The sequence below is a fragment of the Falco peregrinus genome, chromosome 2 (assembly GCF_023634155.1).
Source record: "Falco peregrinus isolate bFalPer1 chromosome 2, bFalPer1.pri, whole genome shotgun sequence".
NCBI classification, from domain to species: Eukaryota; Metazoa; Chordata; class Aves; order Falconiformes; family Falconidae; genus Falco; species Falco peregrinus.
Window position 1 is genome coordinate 55315944 of NC_073722.1, and position 17348 is coordinate 55333291.

Here is a 17348-nt window from a genome sequence, read left to right on the forward strand (position 1 = left end):
CAACATCTGCAGGCTTGCAGCTGCCCACAACCTGCTTGAAAATGTCACCACTGTCACTTCAGTTTGGTGCTCCTTCCCGTTTGGAATATCTTTCATTTTAAGTCCTGCTTCCTCCATCTTCCTGAATCTGACACCTATTCTTCAGAGACTAAATTTGCCTTAGAAATAGCTACGTGAGATGAGAGGGCTAATTTTGGGGAGCCTGGCGATATTTTTCAAGGCAGGAGAAAATGAATTGTACTGTATGTAATCGGGCTATTTAAGTAGCTGGTGCTTCCACATACAGCTATTTGTATGTGATGATTACATTTTTTTATAACTTCTTTTTTGGATTCTTTGACATGCAACATGCTAAACTTGCAGAAGGTGCCTTACCAATTCTGGAGTTAACTGCTAGACATAGCTCAAACAGAAGTATTTGGACTTTGAAATGTCCAAATATGATTTTAAATGTGAAGGTACCTTATTAGATATATTGGATACGCTGTACCTCATATGGAAACTGAGCTTATTTATTCTGTAACATTAGTTATTTCCTCATTCAGTATTGTGTGTCCCAGGATGTTTTTAAATTCTGTTTTCTGCTGTTGACAAGCCAACAGCACAATACGTGGCATAAGGTAACTTCATTACTGTCACCACATCTCGAGACCAGGGAATGCTGTGCTTCTGCATGAGTTCCTGTGCCTGGAAGGTATCTCATCTGTTGGACAATTAGGATGTGATTTTTGCATAGCTCTTCCAGCAGTGTGTCTGCAAAAGTGATAGCTATCTCGGTTTTAAATTCATTTCCCTAGATATCCACACAGGCAACAGTAATTCCTACCTAGTTAAGTTCACGTGGGGCTCCACAGACTGGCGTTTTTCTCGGAGAAATGGTTACCACGTAAAGGAGTAATGCTAGAATTTAAGCATGCCAGGCTGTTTTCAAGCTGGTTCCAGACATCAGTCAATTGTAGGAGTATATTAAAAATGTTTACAGATGTTTAAACTACTCTGAGTGCAGGGAGAGAAGCAGTTCGTACTCCCTGCTATGGTGGGAAGGCAATAATTGGATGTGCTGAGAATTAGTCAGACACTTGTTACCTTGGCTTGCAAATGGGTAGGAGATAGCGGCCAACTCTTGGCTCTGTGGAGAAAGTTGTCATATTCCCACCCATGCATGAAAGCCCAAGGGAGAGCTGTCTACTCTGTTTTCTTAACTGGTTCTTAGATAATGAACGTTTTGGCTTCCTTGTCAAGCTTCTGAAAATTAAGGAAATTGGCCTTTCTCCTTCTCCCAGGGAGTGCTCCACTGGTTCTGTGTGTCCAGGACCCCAGGAAGGAGAGTGGCCATAAGCAAAAGTCCATCTACAGCTGGATTTACTGTTAAGTCTTGGTGGGAGGCAGGTGAAGAAAGGGAAAGAGAAGGGTATTAACGCTGCTTGTGCATAAATTATTCAGAGAACTTTAAAGCCATTTAGTAAATGGTCAATGCACTTGTATTCAGCCTTCCATTTCCAGGGGAGCTTTAGGGACCCTGCATCTCATTCCAGGTCTCTGTGCAGCATGGTGTGCAACAGACTTGCCCTTCTATTAAGCTCTGATAGAGTACAAGGTCTGGTAGAGTATCATATAACAGGTCAACTGGTTCCTTTGTAGTAAAAACCCAGCATCTGCCTAATTTGGCTGTATGTAAAATCTGAGTTCGTTACCTGGTTACGCCAATGTACCCCAACTACAAGTCTTATCTACTTGGCCTTGTTGGATTCTTCTATCCTAGACGGGAAGAGGCTCGATCTGGTGTACATAACCACTTTGGAATCCAGTTGGATGATTAAAGATATTTTTATCACTGACTGACCATAATACACCTTTTAACACTGCATCGATTAGTAAAACGTTCTTGAAATCAGTTCAACCAAAGTTTTGTCTATGTGTTCACAAAATGCTACAAAAAGTTAACTGTGAGTTTATTAACGAAATGATAAGCATATGCATCTATAAAATGCAGATGCTGATACTACAAACATGTTTTTAATTGGGGTCTAAAAAGTCCTGGTTTGTTTGTTTCATTACAAAGCCCAGTACCAGGCCTTTCGAACAATTTTAGGAAACCAAAGTATGAACTGCCACAACAGATAATTCTTCTCAGTCTGGACCCTTTCTCTGTATTATCCAACATACTCGCTCTCTGACACCGTGAAATGCTTGCAAAATTCCCCCTCCTCATCAGGCTAAACATAGGGGAAAGTTGTCCCCTAACTTTTTTCAGTCAATGTTGCATCACTGCTCCAGAAAAAGTTAAATCCTTGACAACGCATTTGCACACACTTTGTATGTCATTAACTTGTAGATGTTCTTGGCCCTACAAAATGTTCAAACCTATTCTGAAACTTGGTTAGCTTTTAACTCCAATGATGCACTGTAGCCTTGAGTGCCATATACCTACTACACATTAGGCTATAAGTATTCCCTGGTTAATTCTGCTGTACATCAGTGTTAAAGAATGCCCTGTAGTTTATTATAAAAGGGTGTCATCAGAGTTGTCTGATTTTTCCTTGTTTGCTGCTTCAAGTATATCAGTGTCATGTGCCCTCGTATTTGTCTCCTCTCTTAAATAAGCAGCCCTGTTTTTCCCATTTAAAAAAACCAAAAGCACATATATAATACATACATACACACATATATATGTATGTATATAAAAAAAAAGAAAAGCGGAGGGTTTCTGGCTGCTTTTCACCCGCCTGTGAAACCCCTTCTAGTTCTGCAACTGTCAGCCAAACGCTTCTACTGAGCCAGAGCCAATGTGGTGAAATGAGATCACATAAGGTGGACACTGAGCGAAAAGATGCAGTACCTCTGAGACATGTTACTTTTACTGGATCCAGAGGACGTCTTTCAGGACCTGTCTCTCCTGACTGCACTGACCTTTTCCTTTTTCCAAGGCCGCATGAGTACTTAAGCTCATCGGTTGTGAAAACAAATCTGATGAGATAGCGAAGGAGCCGTCGTCCATCTTTCTTGGAAGAATTTACAGCCTCATCCCACTGTTTACTAGTAATGTAGACAGGGTAGTTGTTCAGCAACTGCTTGCTCCCCTGAAAAAGTGAAATATTTCTATTGTGATTTTACAAGGCAAATAAGTAAAGATGTCAGTTGCAATAAAAAATATGCTTTTTAACTAGCTGCGGTTCTGACAGCGAAACACATCCTGAAGTGAACACACAACATAATTGCTCTTACTGAGAATGAGTACTTTTAAAATTACATTTCCAATTTCTAGAACATGAATTTGGTGAGGTGCAAGGAATACGTTTTGAGAGGTGGCTATTGGTAATTTCCACTTTAACAGCAGGTTAAGAAAAAGTAAAGAATCAGTGACTGGGCATACTATTTAGTATAACCTTTCTTCTTAATCTCTTAAAATGCATAAAAAGGGTCTTTGAAGAGCGTGATCAAATGGATCACTTCATCGCAGCTGACAGTTTACTTCAGAGGTGACTCTTTTGGTCTATTTTTGTAAGAAATTTATTAATTCTGTAGAACACACCTGAAACTTGACAGCAGTTATGTTACTGTGAAAAATATAAAGAAAATAAATAAAGGAACTATGAAAACTAAAAGCTTCGTTATTATTAATGAATGCCATATTAACTCAAATTATAGCTTTACGGAGATGCCACCATGTCAGGTGGAAAGAAATTTTGCTTTTAACCTTCATCATTTGTGTGCTTCAATATTCCAACACTAAATTAATGCCGTGGGACTAATTATGGGGATTCCTGTAATCCACACACATTTATAAGCCCTCTTTCGTCGATTGTACCTAAATTGTACTTAATTCTTGTTGCCCATAAAATGCCATAGTTCAGGATTACCCAATTAATGTAAGATGGTACTGTTAATATAGCTGAAATAACTGAAGTACACAAAAAACCCAAACCACACCCTTCTAGAGACTCACTCACTTTTACAGCTACTCTTTTTTTATTACAACACATAAATCTGGAGGCCCAATTAGTAAAATCTTTGTATAGCCTCCAGCTTAGATAGGAGGTCACAGCGAACTAGAGAAACAAGGGTCTGATGTTCAACAGAGGCAATCAGCCGCATGCTGCACTGGTAGGCAAATGTTGTAAAGTCCTCCTCCTCACTTCCAGATCTTCGATATCTCAAAACTATTTTAAGGACTACCCTTGCCTCCTTTCATATGTTTATTATAGCATCCTGCGAGACAGCTTGGGAGCATCTTTCCTCATGTTGCATCTTTGCTCATGTTTTTCCTCAGGTATTTGCTTTTAATTTTTTTTGCAAGTTAGATAAATACATGGAAGGTTTAATTTAGTGAAGACTGATCAGGGGGTCATTAGAGAATCTGTATGGTTTAGGATACCACTACCTCCCAGGGGGGGTTAGCATCACTGGGAGCTGAGCCTATGTGACTACTTGTTCCCTGTGGTGCAAATTGTTGGCACAGACAGCTACAAGCAAATCCAAAGCTCTGCAAAGGAAGCCAAAATATAAAGGAAGAGATGGGCTTTGTCTGAGGCACCCCTCCCCTCCCCCTGAAACATCTCAACTCTTCCTTCCCTCTGCAGCTTGTAAATCCAAGTTTGTAATCCCTAAGAAAAAGACCTTTCGCCTATAGTTCAACTCTGTTACCATCCGAGACTTTCTCTTTGCGCTTCACTTGTCTCCTCCTACCGCTGCAACAGGGCAGCAGTCAATGCCTCCCCCTCCACTCACGCTACAAGAAGCTGCTTGAATTTTTGCTAGGTACACACACCCCGGGAAACCTGTAGTGTGTCTGAGGAGCTCTGCCATGGAAAGAACATTACCCTCCATCCAGTCCAGCTCCTCAGACTCTGCCAACGAGGTGAAGGGACAGGGGAAGGAGGAAGAGCCAGGGTGCAGCAAGGAAAGCCCTTTGGGGGTATTATACTCTTCTGCTGAAGTGGCTGTGACCACTCCCTCTCAGGGGGAGCTGCCACTGGCATTTCCCTGGCTTGTTCCACCACAGAGGTAACGCACAGGACCATCTGACACCCCCACATTGCTACTTATTATTTTCAGCATCTAGAGCCACATCCCTTTTATATAAAGCGAATTACTTTCCTACCTTAAGTTTCTGAAACCTATTTTTTTCCCTATTGAAAAAACTTTAGTGAAGCAAGAACCCTCCTTACTGATACCAGCACCAAGTAAGTACGAGCTGCAGCTAACTCTGTAGGCACTGCTTCGCTTTTAAGGCCTGGCAGGCAAAAGCAATGCCATGCAAGCCGTAAGGGTCAGGCTCCAGCCTTGCTCATGTGCGTTAGGTCAGATGCTCCTGTGTGCCTTTGCTAAGCAGCAAGCTATCCCAGAAGCTACCTCTGTGTTTAAATGTATTGCACTGATGGAAATATGGAAATAGGGTGCAGAAAAGCCTAACATCTTAATTTCATGAGAGCTCACATTACTATTGAGGAGAAGGTAATAAATTTTGTGTAACTTCCTCAGCCCCAATTTTATTATACTTCTTATTCCCCCTGAAATTTAGGATATTTTTCCTTATTCTTCTCCAAAGGCATGATATAGAGTTATGCTACTTTGTTAAACAATTACTGGGTTCCTGCTACAGATATACTTTCATTACTTTCTCTGAAAGTAAAGCACTTCTGGGCAAAAGATTCTCGGTAAATGTATGATGCAGTTTGCTGTGTCCAGCAGTCATTAAACTAAAACAAACAGAAAACCTTCCAGAAATGAAATAAGCAGACCCTGAAGGAAGAACCAAAGTACAAATGCGTTCATGCTTGTATTTGTACATGATTAAGCTTATGAATAAAAGATTAGCATCTATGTGTTTAATTGAATAAAAAATTCTGTCACATCATGACAAGCTATTCCATGTGGGATGTTACAGAACAGCCTCGTTTTTTACAGTGCTTGAAAATTTTAGTTAAGCAAAAGAACATTAAAAAAAGGAAAATGGATTCTTGGAATATATTTGAGTGATAACAGCTAATGATACATATAAATATAACTATATATATGTACATTGTAATTTCCACAGGATAAAACTGAATGGAGGAGCAATGTGATGCACAGCCTGAACTGCTGCAAAGCATCTTCAGTAAAACTACGGTAAGTTGGACTACATGAGGCTTGCACCACACATATTTGTACACAGGAAGGTCAGATTAAACATAAGACTTCCCTCTTCTGATTTTGTTTGTGTGAATAATGGGTAATGACAAATATACACTACATATACAAAAACATGCATAGCAAGAACCTCAAATACAGACACTCCAAACTAGAAAAGTCTCAGCAAAACCCACTAAATTTGAAGCATTTTTACAAGCCTGGGTAGAAACACACTGGAGCAAAATTAACATGAGTCACACTACAATTGATCATAGATAAATCTATACATCTACTTTCTAGAGAAGGGGAGGTCTTAAAATTTCCTGCTTTTTCACTGCAGCGCTTTTACACAGATCATAACTACAAAAATCCCCAAACTCTGTATCAAGTATAAAATTGTCAAACCTCAACATTTTGTTTGGGATGCTTTCTGTAAAGCACGAGCATTCCAAAGACTTGCAGAAGTCTATATTTGGGTCTATTTGCAAAACGAAGGAAACTTATATCTTAGTGTTAACCATCTCAGGACTGCATTAGAGCTATACTAACTCTATACATATGCATGTCCGAGTCCATACATGACATGTTGGTGCCTCCATGCGTGGGCTGCAGCCCCTGCGCACTGGGCAGCTGCTGCGTGCAGCCACCGTCAATCACCCTGCTACAGTTTTCACCAGGCTAGCCCTAGCCTAGATACTACCCATAAAAGTGATGCTTCTGAGGAAAGGCGAGAGAAAAATTAACCAAAACAAGGAAAGTGCAGCTGGTGCGGATGGAGGGGGTTATGCACTGCTCAATAAAGTCATCTTAGATTATACTAGTGATGAGTCTCCTCCATTTGGGGGATTACTGTATCTAAGAATGACAGTTTAATAACAGATTTTACATATTTTTACTACTAAATGTATTCTTCCAGCACCTACTGATTTATTTGCCTACAGGTTTTCAATGAATTGTCAAACATAAAGAGATGTAGCTTGTCTTCACTGTATACTACCTCAGTCGGATGGTCTGTTGGCTGTGGTACCATAAGCTGGTTGTGATGCTGAAGTACAGTCTTCAAATAATCTAAAACAGTCTGGCAGGGCACTGCATGAAACAAATTGCAATTACTGTATATTAGCTATCTAGCACAAAATACAAGAACAATATTAAATCAAGCAGTGTTCTTCAGGATCTGTTTTGTATGTCTGTGAGATTTATTTCAAATAGGAAATACCTCTCATTTTGATTTGTGCAGACATGTCATTCAATAAATATACAACAGATGCTGTATTTCCTATGTTGAGATCTCTGACATTGCTTTTATTTTCTGCCCACTAGTTTCCAAGAGTTTTTTTCCTAGTTTGAAATTATAATTATTATAATACAAATTAGGTCAGCAGTAATGATAATAAGAAAAAAAATCTGTAAATACTGTAAATAGCCCAAACCCCACAAAGAAGAAAACATTTCTTGGACCTAAATCATGCACTGATTAACATGTAAATATGGTCAAACGTTTTTGAAACTACAGTCTGATTAACTATACTGAACAGATTTAATGATTCATATACTTTAATTTCTTTTCCCTCCCTCCTCCCAAATTTGTTATAAAACTAGGTGTTAGGCAAATGGCTTTATTTCTTTTTCCCTCATCCTCCCCCCTTTCTATTCCCAGCACTCTCATCCATTTCAGTAGTGGTACCAACACCCTATTCCCTTCTGCTGAGGTGATAGGTTAATTAGGGATGATTCAATTACGGGTCTCTCTTAAGCAGATGCTGCCACGTCCCTGATTAACTCTGGAGTATTTTTGAGATACAGTGCTTTTCTCCTGAGCCTGAAACACCGTAGGAGAATTAAACAGATATTAACCCAACATTATGACTGACTTGTGCAAAATTAAATAAGCATCATTTTTAAGGTACCTTATCACTCTCACATTTCATACCAGTGGTGTGTCTAAAATATTCAGAGATAATCATAGCTGCAGCTAAAAATCCAGAAAAAAATACTTCAGTGTTCCTTCTTTTTTTTTTTATTTTATTATTTCTTGGCATTCAGCCTTTACACCTGGAAAAATGTGGTGTTCTGGGCTTTGTCTTTAAGCTGGCAATCTAAAAGCAAGCGCTGAAATCAGTGAGAATGTCTCAAGGTAGGATCTGCAGGTATTTTGCACTCTTTCCTGGGCATTCACACTGTGCAGTAACTACGCCCTTGTCTAGGCAGCCAGGGTGCAAAACACCTTTACACTGTGCAAAACAGACTCTTTATTAAGAGCAAAGTGGCGTTACACCCAGCAGTCTGCATACAGAAGTCACTCAAAATGCCGTGTATGAATAATAAACTCCAATGCCTTTTCACTCCACACTGGCTTGCCTGTAAAGAGGACCCATCGCTGTTGTTTACTCCTGTTTCATTTGATACGTCACACATTGCCATAGGAGGTTAGGAAGTTAAGCACTAGGCAAAAGTTAGCATTTCAAGCGACTTGTACCTGTTTCATTTCTCCAGTGCCTCCACCACCTATTGCTAGACCAGGGCAGGGTCTCGGTAGCGCAGTTGCTACATAGTGACGCTGCCATATGAGCACCAGGGCCTGGATGCTTTTTTTTTTCTTGTAGGAAAAAAAGCACTTTAAGTGTCATTGGATAGTTTCTGAAAAAGTCAAAAGGGCAGTCAAACTTAACAGTCCTACCAACATGTTCTGTGGCCTTCCTGTGATGAGTTGCCCTGTACTTAGCATATAGCAGCAATCAAAAATTCAATAAAAGATCTTACGTGGAATAAAGGAGAAAAGTAACAACATAGAACATTTTAGTACACTGGATATTTGTAAGAAGGGGTGGCAAAAAAAGGATTTGACTCCCCCTCTCCCGCCATTTTTGTATACAGGAAATCATGTGGGAAAAAGAAATGATTACACACGCTCCCCCCCCCCTCCCCCCCCGCCATGTAAGGTAAGATTGAAGGGCAAGATTGTATTTGGAGACCCTTTCCTTAAACTCCACATGTGTTTGCTGTCTGGCATGCCTAAGACGAAGATTAAACTAAGAACAGAGTTTACTCTCTGATTAAGTAGGCGCCCAAGAAAGAGGCACAGCGATGATCATGCAGGCTTGCTGCCCTGAGCAGTGTCAGAAACCCTGTGACAAGGTCGGCAAAACCTCCCACCTGCATGGAAAGTATCGTGGGCAACCAGCATCTCCTGTGAGACCCCCACATCTCCTGCAAGGTAACAGGAAGGATGGACGAGCCTATGACGGATGGCTGTACTACTGCCTGAAAGATGCACGATACTTGAACTTGGAGGAGAGTTGAGTGACAGCTGGGAAATCAGAGATACTTACGAAGTATCCTTTTCCTGCCCTGTCTAAATGTGTCACTTTTTGTTTAGCAAGTTCACTGATGTCCCAGTTGCCAAAGCATCCGCAGTACCTGGAAGCTTTAGACTTCTTTGGGCCCTTGAAGCTGTGCTCAAAACAGTCTTGAAGTTTGCACTTGCTTTTCTGGTTATCTCTATTAGCAAAAGTCCCTGGTGACAACCTGATGGCTCTCAGCCATACTTGGTAATATTACCTGTAATTATGTGGAACAACGTGGGGCCTGAAAGTGAACAGAATATAATGCATCAAAAATTTCTAATTTTTAGGAGCTGATCTCACAGCTGGATGGTATTTTACCCACAGTAAGTAATTTCACTGCAGGCTATCCAAAGATGTATTTACCCATGTTCTTTCAAAGCGATGGGGCACAAGTGAGAAGACACAGAAAATGGTTTAACCTGTTGTGTCCCTGGCAGATGAAGTACAGCTCTATTTCACCTGTATTCTGCTGATGAAATGCTTTCTCATTACCAGTGAGAAATACAAAGCTGCTAAAAGCTGGCCGATGCTCATAAAAATTTCTGTCTTCATAAAAGCAGTAATGTTTCCAGCACAAAATTGTATGATTTAGTTATCATTCTAGTGACTGGAGGATTCTGAGCATTTCTGACTTGTAAAGCTATCGTACATCACGGTCTGCTGTTGGTACAAATAAGCTCAGTCTGTTCAAACACCAGATGCTACTTGCAAAGCCAAGGCTTCTTCGGCTGCTGCGTTAATCGAAGCCTAAAGGAAGCCACAAAGAGGGCAGCACGAGGCTGAGAGTCAAAGCTTTGGTTTTGCTTTTGCGTCCCTCTTATGGCTCTGCAAATATTCTCTTTGCTGAGAGATGACAGGAAGTTTTTCCTCCAAACCCTGCAGCAAATGTAACATTCTAAGAGCCTGCGCCTCCCAGCTGTGAGGACGAATAATCATTTAAACCTAATAGCTTATTTATTTTGTATTTCTTTGAATTTCATGCGATCTCTGGGGAGTTAACAAGATCATAACCCTGAGAGCTGATGCTCTGCATGCTTATGCACGTATCCACTGTCACCGGCATCACCAACAGGGATCTGTGCCTACTGTAACCAAGGGAAAGACACTGATGTCGAAATAACACTTCTTACGATATAGTAGAAAGTCTGCGGGGAGGCAGTAATTTTCCTGCCCATTAGCAAGAAGTTTCCACAGCCTTTACCTTCTGAAAGTGCCAGTGTCTCAGAAAAGACACTGGAAGTGCCAAGGTAACCGGGCCTGCAGCGAGTGAAGAGTGAGATCTTTGTGGGAGCTAAAGGGTGAGGAGGAGCGCGACCGGGGACCCGAGCGTGCTGGGGAAGGCTGGCTTTGCCAAGATGCTAAGCAGGACACGCGTAAGAGGCGGCAGGTCTTTGTTGTTTATTGATCCCAGTTTTAAGGCTTCATTGTTATTCTAGGCATCTGTATGCTGTAACAAGTGCTTCTTTGGCTTGACACAGCTTTCTTTGCGGAGTATCCTAATTTCTATTAAATAGCTGAATAGTGTGGTGGCCACCGACTGTGCCAACGACAAAAGCTGGGCTGTGATCTCCGAGTCTGGCCTGCTACACAGCACAGCAACTTCCCAGACTAAATCCTTTTTGCACCAGACAGCATCGGCAAGTACAACACAGTACAACCCAAGCCGTCACCTCCCAGCGATGCAGCTTCTACCCACGGCTCGTTGTTATGGCATGTGTTATTTCACCCTCAGGAACACACACCTTATTTCAAGTCCGCATTTTGGTTTCCTTCAGTGGGGTTTTGTAAAGTCTTTGGAAAAGAAATGGAAAATGCCTGTTACCTGTTATGTACCTATAGTTAGTGGTGAAGTAATTTCTCTGTCTTGTCTTTGCTAAGCTCAACACTGACCTTCCCGACACGCTGGGCTCCGGCTAAAAGCAAGAGTCCCTACACCTACTTAGGTGTCCGTGTATCTGAAGACCACACCAGCCCTTTTGGCTGCACTGTGCATCAATACTTGGCCAGAAAGCCATCATGTCCTCCAAAAGCTTTTCTAAGTGTCCATTTCTCAGGGGCTGAAACCAAGTAAAGCTTCTCTGTGCCTCAACACATAGTAATGCTACACCATGTTTGACCAAGTCTCACCTCTCATCTTGCTCACTCACTGCCACCTCTGCACCACTTGCAAGCTGTGAGCAATGACTGTATGCTACCTTTCACCGATGACAGTATTAAAAACATGGGCTGTAAAGAGTTTCAGAAAGAATCCCTCCAGAAATTCAGCTGCACTATGGCAATTTCCTGAACACAAATATATTTGCATTTTTTAAATCACTTTTTGTAATATGTTATGTAACACCCTGAGTATCTGCAATACCCTCAGCAAGCCAAACTTTTAATCTTATCAAAACCATAATTTGGCAAGATGTTGCTTGGAACAAACTCCATTATTCTCTTCTAGTAATCTATTAATTGAAGCCAGTATCAGTTGTGCAATTAAGTTTGTCTGGGCTCAGTATCAGGCCAATGAGCCTACAATCATCCAGGACATCTCGTGTATCCTTATAAAAACAAATAAAAATCATATAGTATTTGCATCTTTCAGTCTTCTGGAGCACCCCAAATATTCCAAAACATAAAAGAACGAGTCAGAGTCCTCTTTGTCCACCTTCATTTTTCTTTTAGCTCCTGAAGTGAGTTGTCAAAATCTCATGATTTTGAAAGCACTGTGCTTTGGTAGCAGCTGCCTAATGCTTCTGGTAATAATTTGATGTGCACTTAGGGATGAAAAGCTGGTGTGCCCAAGCAGCTACTGCTCCGGGTGGCCTGTGCTGCAGCTCCCCTGGCGATGCCAGTCTCCGAAAGAGCTACTCCTGACTCCACTCTTGAACTGCTCCGTCTTACAACCTCTGCTCGAACCAGCATCTCTTTATCATTTCTAAAAGGGCTGGCAATTCTGGTGCTAACAAGCTCTCCAGTTGTCCCGACACCAGGAGGGCAAACAGCTGAGGTTGCAGTCCCACCTGAAGCTCCTGTTGAGTGTGTGCTAACACCCAGAGTTACAGTGGAAATGGAAAATACTTCCATCTGCTTACCATCGTCATCATATCGGTGTGACTGCATGGGATTATTCTTGGCAAGTACCAGAACAGAAATACCCAATGAGCAGTTCCATATTATTGACAAACCCTACTACTTCCACCTGGTAGTTGCCCGATACTGTTATTAGGATGCCATATTTTCCCTTTAACTTCCTTCCTGAACACAGCACTCCAGTGTTAATTTTAATTATTAAATTTCCATTGATCCTAACCCCTGATTTTTACTCATCACCATCAACTTTCCCTCTGCTCCGCTTGTTATACTTCTGTTCCTTTGCCTTCCCTCTAAGCTGGTTGTTTCTGTAACCAGCATGAACCTCTTCCTCCTAGATAGTCTTCTGGGGCCTTCAACAACATACTTCTAATGTTTCCAAGTTACCACCAGCTCCTTTTTTTTTAACCTTTGGCTCTAATAATTGTTTCGAACTTTTTATGAAGTGCCAAGAACTTCTCCATTACTAGTCTGGGCTGAGTTTTTGCTCATTGTAGGTGTTATCGGGCTACAATCACTTGTACTGGTGTCTGTCAAAATGAGTGCTCTCATTTATCCTCCCCAGAATGTGGCCTCCTGTGTAACACACTCCAGGGCAGTTTATACTGCCAAAGCACAGCACTAGGAAGAGATACTTGGGCTCTGCTGTAAATAAGGCGTATCTCCAATGTAAATAACTGATATATCCAACCTCTCCCAAAGCATCAGATAGCCCTAGCAAGAAGGGATGGCTCACCCCCAGCTTGGCTGTGTGTCTCCCCACAGCGGCCTCAGCCCCACAGGCAGACAGTAAGAAATCTGATTATTCTGTTCATTAATGAGATTTTGCGATGTGTAGCCGACACCGGCTAGTATTTCTCCTGGTGTTCTGCACAGCAGCAGATGAATCCCTTAGCACTCAAGGCCATTTACTTCTGACTTGCCAGCGAGGAGGAGAATTGGGAAGGGTGTACGTCTACATCCACCCCACTCTGATCGGCAGCTGTTAGTTAAGAGTGGCTCAGAACTGCAACACGTCCTCCTTCATTCGACCTTGAGCAATGCTTCACTCTGAGTTCATTGCAGGGCATTTCTAAATTGATGCTTGACTGTCAAAAAGATGTAACAAATGATAGGGAACCTGCTGACGAACTACATGGCAGTATGAATTTCTTGTAGCATTAACGGAGATGCCTTCTCTGCCTGAGATTTGGACAAGTGTGCAGTATAACATGGCTTGGATTATTTTAGCTCATACACTAATTTATTTTAAGCGTCAGCTGAAAGCCAGTGAGAAGTTGCATGGATGGGCTGCAAAGACAAGTTGTTGGGGTACCATGAGCTGGAAAAAGAGTGAGGGGCAAGGAGAGATGGGGGTTAGCAAAGAGGAATTGATCTCAGTACTCAAGACCCTACAAATCTGGATGCTTTAACTGGATGGCAAAACAAAACCAGCACCCATTTGTAGTGAGAGCAGCCAGCAGACATCAGAAGAACCGTCATTACATGCAGAAAGGTGTTAAAGATTGGCTAAACTGACCTACGTGCCTGCCAAAAGCAAGGAAGGGAGAAAAAATTACAGCAAATATCCCATTACTTTTAAAATTCCTCTCAGTTGTGTTTTCTAGGTGGAGTGGAAAACTACTCAACTTCTGTTAATCTGCATCTGAAAAGCCATTGTATTTCTTTCAATTTTCTTTTACAAAAATATTTCTCCCAGAAAGAAGAAAACATGTGCCCCTTGCATACGCCCCTGGGATGTACACCTCTGCCTAAGCCACAGAAGAGAAAGAGCTCAAACAAGGCAGCTGTGCATCTCATTTAAGCGATGCTGCCACATGCTCCTGTGGCTTTCATTTTTGCCGGTGTTCCCTCGCTGTCCTTCTACTTAATAGAAGGTACCTCTTCTTGTCCTCCCTTTCGGCCATGAATTCTTCAGGGCAGGGATCTCCCCTGTAAACCCTCTACACATTTAAACCGCTGACAACAAACAGGGAAACCAAGGAGCACCCGGTGAGCGGGGACAGCAGTTTGTGTTGCTAAAATGCTGAGGAGCAAAACACAAACCGAAGTTGAGACCAGGGAGTTCAGCCTCGCCAGGCTGAACTGCAGCTCCCCACAGAACTCCTACCAGCTCTTGCTCCACAAAGTAGGCTAAGAAACCTGACCCCCCAAATTCTTGTGGGCTTTTACCCAGAAGCATCCCAAAAAGATTAATAAAGCCCTGGTCTGCTGCAGTTAGGTGTTTCAGTAAGTTTTTGTACTCTGACTGGCTTCGCAAACTAAGCTGGCAGCCCCAAGCTGCAAGCAAAGCCATGCTGCAAATTCAAAGGGGTTCTCATGCCAAACACTGGGCAACCGTGCTTGAGGCTCCCTCTTCCCGAAGTAACTTCATGCTTTGAAGCTGAACAGTAGAACGAGGGCAGAGATCAGACCAAAACATCCAGAACATCAAGGGAAACCAAAGAAGTGGTTAAATGTGAACATCAAGAAACAGGACAAAAAAAAAAAAAAAAAAAAAAAGACATGAAAAAGTGTTCATCATAACCCTTGATGGCTGCTTTATCTACACTGCAGCTGTGGTAGGCTCTTTGGAAATGCGATGCTCTGAAAGTATAAAGGAGACAGGATTTGTAGGGAAAAGTAATATCTTTTATTAGATCATCCGATAGAGTCAGGAAAAAAAAAAAAAAAAAAAGTCAAGCCTTGGGCACACAAAACCTCCCGGAAAACTCTTTTTCAATTACATTGATATTAACTCTACCTGCAAATCCTGCTTTGCTCTGCCTACTTGCGGCCACCATGAACGCTGTCTCTATAGGCGATCACCTCTCTACATTTGAGGGGGTTTTCACCCCCATCCTTCTGCTCTTTGCTGGAGTATCTTTTGCTGCTGGGCTAATGAGGTAAGAATAATTACTGTATTTATGACACACATCTTCATCTTACTTACTTATACCTTTTCACTGCTTCCAGGCTGGTTTGCCCAAAACCATGCAGCAAAGCCAGGAGCACCAGGAGGCAAAACCTCGCTCATGACTCCTGGCCTTTGCTTTAACCACCTGGAAATAATTTCTCCCTTTTAGGCCAAAAACTCGTGAGAAAATCATGCTGACAATAGCGAAGGAGAACTCCTTAATATCCTTATATATTAGACGGTCTAAATCCAGGTCTTACATGCAGTTTCACAAATAAGTCTTTAATTTCACTACTGGGAATGTATCACAGCCACAGTAATTTTTATACAGAGGAAAGAGATTAGGAGACACTTTTCTCCTTGTATAGATGGATTACTTTGCTATGTTCTTGACAGCCTCAAAACCTTAAAGAGTCAATGATAAATTTGCCAAACTCCTTCCAGGAACTGGAATAATCTTTAATTATTTTTCAAAGCAAGACTAAATAATGCACTGAATAAAAATGTTTCTCTTCTTTTCAAATTAACTGAAAACTGAAAACGTTTGGTTAATGTTTTTGCCTAAAAAAAAACATATTGGGGAAAACTGCACAAGCTGCAAGAACGCACATTGCTCCAAAACCAAAGCACTGAAATATAAATTTTTCTTAATTTATTCCATAGCTGAAACAATTAAGATTTCACATAAATTTACGTATTGTTTCAGTCAAATCAAATGGGTATTTTTTGAGAAAAAAAAAAAACAAACACCAAACCAACAACCAAAACATATGCAATATTTCACCCATGTAATTGTTTTTCTCCAGTGGTGATCTGCTGAAGAGTGAGGCTAGGCAATGGGAAAAAAGATCCTACAGGACTGGAGGGCTTCTACAGCAACAGGGCAGAGTTTTAAAAACTGAAAAATCTTATTTTCTGTGTCCAAAAGCTACAGGAGGATATGTTGTCTGAAATATTTGTTAAAAAAAAGTCGTTGCCTTTACATCTGCTGAGAAAACACTCTACTTCTCGGTATTCTCTTTGTGAGCCATGCAAATGGTGCTTTGCAGAGCTAGAGGCAGAGAAGTACAGCGGTAACTATTTTTAGATCGCAAACTCTCATGGATTTTAAAAGGGCTTTTGCATATGGAAAGTAAAAAAAGAAGAAATGCAAAGTATTTCAGGAAAAGGATAAAATGATTCATAGACAGAGCAGAAAGGAGGGGTTGGTGCTTTTATCTTCTGTTGACAGGGTTGCTGGTGAGAGCCTCAGCACCTGCGGGGAGAACACGGTTCATGCCTCCCACCGCCCCACAGGGTCCCCTGCCAGCCTCACCCAGCAGCTCCAGCCCAGCTCCCTCAAGGATGAGAAGGAAAACCACTATATCCGAAAAAAAGAAAGCTCTTTCAGCAGCTTGATGGGACAGTATGGCAGCCTCCACGCTCGTCTAGCTGCCTCCGCAGTTGCTTCGCCTCTGCACTAATTACATTGCCTGGCCTGTCAGATGCCCAGCATGAGGTTTGTGCATCAAAGTTTGTGCTCTGAGATGACTCTGATGTGACAGATAGTGGCAAACAACTCTGAAACCCTCAGCAGAGTGATTCTGGCTCCCTCCCAAGGCGTGCAACGCCTTAATGGGCAAAAAAATGCTCAGAGAATGGGTGTTGCGCCTGTTTACATACAGAGCTGGGTGTTCCAGGTGATAGAAGAATTTCTGCTGCCTTCTTTGGCAGCAGAAGCTTACTGGAGCAAAGTCAGCACTGGAGACAAAAATAATTAGACATTGCCTTTAGTTGATTTTTGATTAACCTTGCTCAGTGGTGGCTGTGGGACTGCCTGGGGAGCTCTGACCTTTATCCTACCATGTAGCAAAATCCGAGGGCAGCTTCTGTGGCTCTTAACACTTTCCCAATTGCAAGGGTCACTTTAGACCTATCTG

At 41.8% G+C, this 17348-nt stretch overlaps 1 protein-coding gene across 1 annotated transcript in view; it reads right to left on the reverse strand.

The window, feature by feature from the left end:
* The window catches only part of BEND4 (BEN domain containing 4), a 36733-nt gene that overhangs the window by 7687 nt on the left and 11698 nt on the right, over positions 1-17348 (reverse strand). Inside the window, 2 exon segments of the mRNA XM_055794901.1 lie at positions 2840-3080; positions 7109-7200. Coding sequence (XP_055650876.1) covers positions 2840-3080; positions 7109-7200 — 333 coding nt within the window.